Source organism: Wyeomyia smithii, chromosome 1 (assembly GCF_029784165.1).
Source record: "Wyeomyia smithii strain HCP4-BCI-WySm-NY-G18 chromosome 1, ASM2978416v1, whole genome shotgun sequence".
Classification (NCBI taxonomy): domain Eukaryota; kingdom Metazoa; phylum Arthropoda; class Insecta; order Diptera; family Culicidae; genus Wyeomyia; species Wyeomyia smithii.
Window position 1 is genome coordinate 132,895,952 of NC_073694.1, and position 7,443 is coordinate 132,903,394.

General features: G+C 36.6%; 1 protein-coding gene across 2 annotated transcripts; it reads right to left on the minus strand.

Annotated features, from left to right (window-relative positions):
• Positions 1-540: 540 nt before the first annotated feature.
• LOC129730345 (DNA polymerase iota) lies at positions 541-6,246 on the minus strand. Of its 2 annotated transcripts, XM_055689628.1 has the most exons (3): positions 6,128-6,246; positions 5,693-6,057; positions 541-2,805 (listed from the first exon to the last, which is right to left on the minus strand). In XM_055689628.1, exon 3 carries the CDS (start codon positions 2,728-2,730, stop codon positions 781-783), a length of 1,950 nt encoding a protein of 649 aa, XP_055545603.1. In that variant the 5' UTR covers positions 2,731-2,805; positions 5,693-6,057; positions 6,128-6,246; the 3' UTR covers positions 541-780. The 2 variants fall into 2 exon arrangements, with proteins under 2 accessions (XP_055545603.1, XP_055545610.1); XM_055689635.1 differs by lacking the exons at positions 5,693-6,057; positions 6,128-6,246 and adding an exon at positions 4,232-5,612.
• Between the last annotated feature and the right edge of the window lie 1,197 nt (positions 6,247-7,443).

Consider the following 7,443-nt stretch of genomic DNA (forward strand, 5'->3'; position numbering starts at 1 on the left):
CGTGACAAGTAGGTTTACAATTTGCGGAATGCGGAAGCAATTACAATCTTTTAATGAAATGAAGCTTAAAATATATGTAATAGTGTTGATATGTCACCGTTTGTGGCAGAACACAGAATGAAAATTCTGAATAAATATTAGTAAATAATTCATTCATCACAAAACATCCCCTCCTATTAATAAAAAGTATAATAAGGAATTGTAACTGGCGATATTTGAGCGGGGGACCTAGACATAATAAGTCCTTCTTAGCATAAACCTCGCCAAAGAAGAACGTTAGGTGAAGTCTCTTTCTCCAGGGATTTGTAATTAAGCGATATTGGTAGAATGGAAAGGGCTCGATATAGTAGAGCAGTAAGCTTGAAACGACTTGAAATGCCAGAAAATGGGGCAGTGTAGGAAATTTAGGAAAGTTCTAATTTGGGAAGTCTAGGAAAGTTCTAATCCTACGAATGCTTACCATCCATATACTTATACATACATGATTTTAGGTTTATTGAAAATGCCTATTAGTTTAAAAAAGTATTATTCCAAATATTTTCAAACTTCAAATAGTTCTTCTAAACGATGTCTTGATAACAGTATTTTTGGGCTTCATTTTACTTTGAAATTTATTGGAACAATGATGAAAAGAATAGTTATTATTCTCTTAGAAGTGTACAGAACCGAATGTAGCAAACGAAAAGTAACAAAAAATAAAATGTATTTTTTTTCTCATAAATAAAACACTGATATAAACCTACATCTCGATGATCGCCAGAGAGCCATTTTACTATACTGTTAAGTATTTTTAACAAAATATCGATGGAGTGTGTTTTTTGAGCTACTTGCTGTTGAAGATGTCGCTCCAGAAGACTGGGTTGGGTTACCTAAGCGCCAGTTTTGAAGTAACTCTTGTTGGACGTCAGCTGGCAGTGCATTGAATACTTCAGGGTCGACATTTGTAGGTAAGCCGGTTCCTGCGCCAATCGAAGTTGTATCAGTATTACTATTACTAATAGTTGCTAGAGGAGAAGTTTTGATCGGAGTAGAAGACGAAGAAAGATGATTTTTAACAAAGCCACCCCACGACTTTGAACTGCTTGGAATGTCCGATGACTGAGATGTTTCTTGATCATACTCCTTTGAATTTAATCGCATTTCTGCTACTCGAAGTTTACTAGGAGAGGAAAGTTCATCTTCACTGGTCGCTGTTAACAAGCTTTCCTTTTTACGTGCGAGATATGTTACCATCCTACGAGACTTCTTGGGCGAAGGTTCCACATCCGATTCTGAACCAGACAAAGATGCTAATGAAGCAGAATCCGAAAATCCAGCACTCGACATTTGATCACAGTCCATTGCCATAGAAAATGACTTGTTTGAAGCGAAACCATCACTTAAAACGAGAGCTTCGTTACTTAAGTTTGTAATAGACTGTACTTCGATATCAGATTTTTTGATAAGGTAATTAGCTATCGACTTTATACCAACCTTACGCTCTTGGAATTTAAAGAAAGACAATCCTAATAAAGTTATGTTGAAAGGAGAGCTAAGGTCAACCATTCTTTCGAATACTTTCATGATGGTGGCAAGAATTTTTTCTTGAGCTCCTTCGGCCAGAACTACTTTGCAATCTTTATGGCGAAAGAAAGAAGGCAAGATTTTATCTTGTTTGCACTCTCGGTGACTTGTTTTCTTTACTGAGTCATGCTTGCGGACAGTAACTTTGATCGCTATAGGAATACGTCCATCATCGGCAATATTTTTTACTAGTCGTACTAACAAGTGACGAAATTTTTCCTCGGCATCAGCTCGAATCGAAATAGCTGAACAGGAATCTTCCAAACCAACAGATTTTGGTTTTCCCGTCTGCTTCACCGGTGCGTTGTCTCTTCCAAATGCCATTTCTTTTAGTTTACTGGCTTGTTCAAGTCCTAGCTTTCTGCGAAGTTGTTCAAGAGCCGTTTCTTGGAGTTCACGAACGGTTTTAATGCCACAATCTTCCAAAATTTGGGCTGTCTTTTCCCCAATCCCAGTTAGGCTTTTTACTGGTCCTAACGAAGCAACAAATTCGGATGCATAATTTGGCAGCAAAACTGTTTGCTTATTGTGTTTGTTTATACCACCAACTAATTTTGCCAACAGCTTATTGTGAGAAACTCCCGCACTGCACTTTAGGCCAAGCTCCTGGAAAACACAATTTCGAATCTCTTTTGCTATGTGGGTTGCCAAAATTAGTTTTCGATCACAGCCGCAGCAACAAGCTCTTCTGAATGCTCCCCGCGCCGACATTCCTGTTTCAATTGGTGGATGTATATATCCCTCAACATTTTCTATATGTTGATCTATGTTTTCGTCTTGCTCAAGCTTTTGGCAAATTTCCTTGGTAATATCTAGAAAATTCTCGTCTAATCCCAGCTTTTCTACATTAGGTGTGAACTTGTGCATGATTTCATTGATCTTCACCGACATCTGTCGATATTTGGTCAAATCCTCTCCATTGACTAACACTAACTCGGGACACAGTTTCTTGGCTTCACTGATCAGCATCATTTTCTTAATGCCGAACTCTCGCGCAATATAGTTGGACGTTACTATCATGGTTCGTTGTTTCACACCAAGCGGTAAATTTTTTAGGCTCGGATTCAGCACCTCTTCGACTTGAGCATAGAAATAGTCCATGTCGATATGAATAATTATACGCGAATGTTGATCCTCCGAATCTCCTTGTGTTTCCAAATCGTCCATCTTTTGTTTTGAAAATAAATCCGTCCTGCACAGGCCATTCAATACGATCCAATTTAAAATTTGATGAAATCAATTCTGCAATATAAAAGTTGCTGTTATAGCTTAGATATAATGATATATTAATATAATAATATGTGCAGTTGATTTTAATCAAAATGAAAGTATAAACAGTTTACATAGAACAGTAAATTTGTTTAAAGATGATGTTCTTACAATCACTTCACACTTTGGAGACAGTAATATTCGTGATTTACGCAGTCACATGGATGGTGTTATTTACATAGTCACATGTGATGTACGCAGTTGCAGTACAAACTACGAAATTTCGTAGTTGGAGATAATTCTTTATTTGTAGAGAAGATAAAACCAAAATATAGAACATAGGCATAATGGTAACTGTAACCAAAATTGCAGTGATTATCATAATGACTCGAAATTAACACAATGTGTTTCTAATCTTCCCTTTATAAGTCGGAAGCCAAAAATCTTCATACACGCTAACTCCCACAAGACAAATAATTAGCACATGCGAATTAACCGAATCTTATTTGTTGTATTCCGCTTAGTGTTCATATCTATAAATTTACTATTTATATAGGTAGGTTAAAATTCGTTTTTCGCGCGCAAGATTAGGAAATACCTGATCGCATCTCCTGACACGATGAATCCTATCCTTGTCCTACCCTAACATATCAACGTTAGTTCCCAATTCGAGGGGATGCAGAACGTTCTTGTTGTATGTCGTATAGTATGTCGATCTGAAAACCTTTTTTTCTCACTCCCTTTTCTTTTTAAAATCACACTAAAGAAGGTATAATATATTAAAAACTATTTATGTGGTTCTCTGTACAACTTCGCTGGCTAAGGTGAAACTGTATTTAAGCCATAAATCTCGAATTTTCATTTTATCTTTCTTTATACTGACATGTGATAAGTGGAGACCTACGAAATCCAAAGTGCCAATACAGATTTACTGTTTAATGAGGCTTTGAGACTAGTGCATCGGTTTCATCCGCTTGTAGATACAGATTTGAACTCATCTCACTAGTCTGAGATGCATTACTCAGACAGTAGAGGATAGAAGATAAAATATAATATGGCAATGAACAAATTTGTGTAACTGCAGGGTTGAGACAAGCAACTTTTCGGTTAGCCTACAACTTTGTTTGTTACCGTCGGGTTATTTTTAAAATTTCTCATAATGATAAAGAACCCAAAAACGTTTTGGTACTAATAAGTTACCGAATCAATCTTTGTCTTGCTAAGCTGTCAGCATGTTTATTGCTATCGATTCTGTATAGTGGTTACTTACATTTTCTTACATTTATTTGTTTGTACAGTCAACAGGTAGAAACGACCCCAATGACTAGAACTAGAACTAAAGTTAACAAGTAAAGACTAACTTAAACAGACAACACTCTCAAAAAGTTATTTCTAATTACACGTCTAGACAAATTAAAATCGAAACATTCAAAACAATTGTCGAAAACGCGACACATACATTTCATCGGTTCGTGCATCCCGTAATTCGTCCTGGATCTGCCTGTGCTAAGAAACGTATGGGACCGAAGAGTACGTCTACGGGTGTTTACGTCCAGACGACTGAGAAGCTCGGGGCAATCTATATTAGAAGTTAGCAAGTCGCTGATAAATCAGGCTTTAGCGACATCTCTTCTGACGTCGAGAGCATCCAGATGTATGAACCTGCAGCGCTCAGTATATCTAGGAAGGTTATTCCGGTCACGCCACGGCAAATGACGCAGCGCAAAACGTACGAACTTCCGTTGAACCGCCTCGATTCTATTGATTCCGTTTTGGAAATATGGCGCCCATACGACAGCTGAGTACTCGAGCGTTGACCGTACTAAAGCTAAATATAGTCTTCAAGCAGTACACATCCTGGAAGTATTTGCCAAATGGGAAGATAAATCCTAACTGAGATGATGCTTTCGAAACAACGTATGACACTTGATTTTTGAACGTAAGTGAAGAATCTAGAAGTACTCCCAGGTCTTTCCAAAGGATATCATAGAGCATTTGGAAGAATAATGAACCTAGTTTGTGGTTCTAAATAACTTGTAGTGCCTACATTCTGCATTGCAAAACACAACTTCAAACAAGAATGAGAAAATATGAAATCTAATCGAATAAATTAAAATGTTAATCGTTGAAAACCCGTAAATGGTGGATTCTGTATGAATACCATTTTAAGTCACCTGTGTTGAGGCAGATAAAAGCTCAGGTTTCATCTATTTTTTTTTCTTCATCTAAAAAAGCTCAGGTCTAATGTTTTTCACAATTCGATGACCTTGTATTGCATTCTAACGTGGACTTCGACTGTGGTCATTAGAGATGTTAATTAATGACCTTCGGTCGAGTTGTCGCCTGTCTTCACTCGTTATCGCTTCTTCGTATATTAAGAAGTATGGCGGTAATTCTGCGAAATTCCATTGCAATTGGCACATCAAATGTTGCTATAGTTTTATCAACACTAATTCTACACTTTGTCTGAGAAATGAACTGTTAATTCACAAACAAATATTCACACCAGCAAACATTCTATGCAGTTTTTTCTGGACAAACTGCTGTCCAACCAGGAAGCTGCTTTGAAGGATTTACAATAAACTGATGTTTTTGTAGCAACATTAAACTGTATTCTAAATTTTGAGCAGAAGCATCTGAATTTGTTTACGATGAAGTGACTTGTTAATCCTACTAAAAAAAAACACAATTTCCACAACATAAACTTGAATGAGTGGCTAAACGATACTTGTGGAATATACACCGTAGTAACGTTCCGAAAAAAATGTTTGCTACAGTATCGACCAGAGTGGAAATTTACCACTACATTTTCATATGCAAGGGAGGGTAAACAAAATTGATATCTTAGTGTGTTTCAATAAGATAAAAAAAAGCAATCGTGCACAATTCGGTTCAGGATTAAACTCATATAAATGTTTACCTTGCATCAATTTCGAAACAGGAGTCAGGTATAATCACCTGCTTCGAGCAGCGGCGCTTTACTTTCTGCTTTCCTTTGTTTGTTTCGTTTAGATACACCGCTTACTACTCAAATGCAAACTTTTTTGGACTGTAAGATCTTACACCTACACTTCTCGTTTCGAGTTGTTTAAATCGAAGATATTTCCCGGATAATTGGAAATGATCGGGTCAAGACCCTAAACCATGAACAGCTTTATTGAAAACCACATCGATTCCGCTATTTTTATTTGCAACAATCGACCCAATTATTTTCGAGCTCAATCATTAGTCGTCTTACAGTTCAGATTTATTTCCATAAACACAATTTGGCGCATCTAAACGAATCTGCAATGAATTGCAAAATATCAAGGTAAATTAACACATTCCTTTCGTTTCCTTAAAATATAAAATGTACCGTAATCACAATACCAAAACAGCACTTGCAAAATTTGTTTGTCGTGTTGATTTTTTAGTTTTTACGCTTTCGCATTATTCCTCAAAGTAGATTGAGGATTACGGAATGGTACACGATGATGTTCGTTGTACATATACCTACACAGAAAAATAAAAATACCCAAATATGCGTATTTTCGACGCAAATCAGCCCTTCTGTGCGGGAAGGTACTTTTAGGTAAAGCGGTGGTATTAAATTTATTATCTCGTCATCCGTCTCCATCACGTGTAATTTTTACCATATCAAGATGGTAGCTCGTCAAAATAATAAAAGCGTCTCTATCACTGGATTTCACTTTGGTTTCTCATATTCTCCTCTTTGTTCTTTTTTGGTGTTTATTAGTTATACTATAAATGAAGAAAAGCAGCGTTTTCAAATAAGTTTTGTTCTTTAAATGTTTCCAACAAAAATCAGATATGAAAAGTAAACTTTCTCTGCCAATGGCGGAACCAGAAGTGACCAATTGTCAAATATTTGACCTTCTGACATAATAGTCAAATTTATTTGACATTATGGTTGTTGTTTGCCCGTGTTTGCCCCATGTAAAAATTGGAGAGTGACAAACAATTATCTTTGACCAAATTTTTATCTGTCAAAAAGTGACAAATATTTGACGCTTGGTCAAAGAGTGTAATCCAGCCTTAAAAGTGATTTACCTACACAGAAAATAATATCGTTTAAAGCCTGTAGCACACTCTTTGTCTAATGGTCAAATATTTGACCTTCTGACATAATGGTCAAAAGTAAACAAAGAGGGAGAGATAAGCGATGAAAAAAACCGCTGATTTGACAACTAGGTTTCACATATCAGAGGTACCAGATCTCTTCTCATAGCGCAATGTTCATTAACTTTTTCATTCGGCTCCGCGGATTCAGCTTCCTTTCCCTAAGATACATACACTACAAACGAAAAGAAAACTATTTTGTTCTAAAACTTTTGAGAAATATTGGAAAAAAGTTTTGGCGTAACTGCCAATTGGTTGCAAAACTGGCGTCATTCCATACAACGTGCAAATGTCTAAGTTAAAATCGTTTCATTCGACTAACAATCCATGGGAAGGGGAAAAGGGGAATTGAATTCTTGTATTGTATATTGATACTTTTACAAACACTCAGGCTCAGAAAGGTCTAAAGTGACCGTGTCCTTTCCCCCTAGTAGTGGATATTTGCATTAGATGAAACAATTAAAACGTGTGTGTATACCACGGTGGGTCAAATTAATCGATTTGCCAGAACGTTAGCTCTTTAGGCAGAAACATGCGAAAAAGGAGGTTTTC

What these genes read in the sequence shown, in the direction of transcription:
- LOC129730345 (XM_055689628.1), bottom strand. Translation starts at nt 2,730, where the DNA reads ATGGACGATTTGGAAACACAAGGAGATTCGGAGGATCAACATTCGCGT.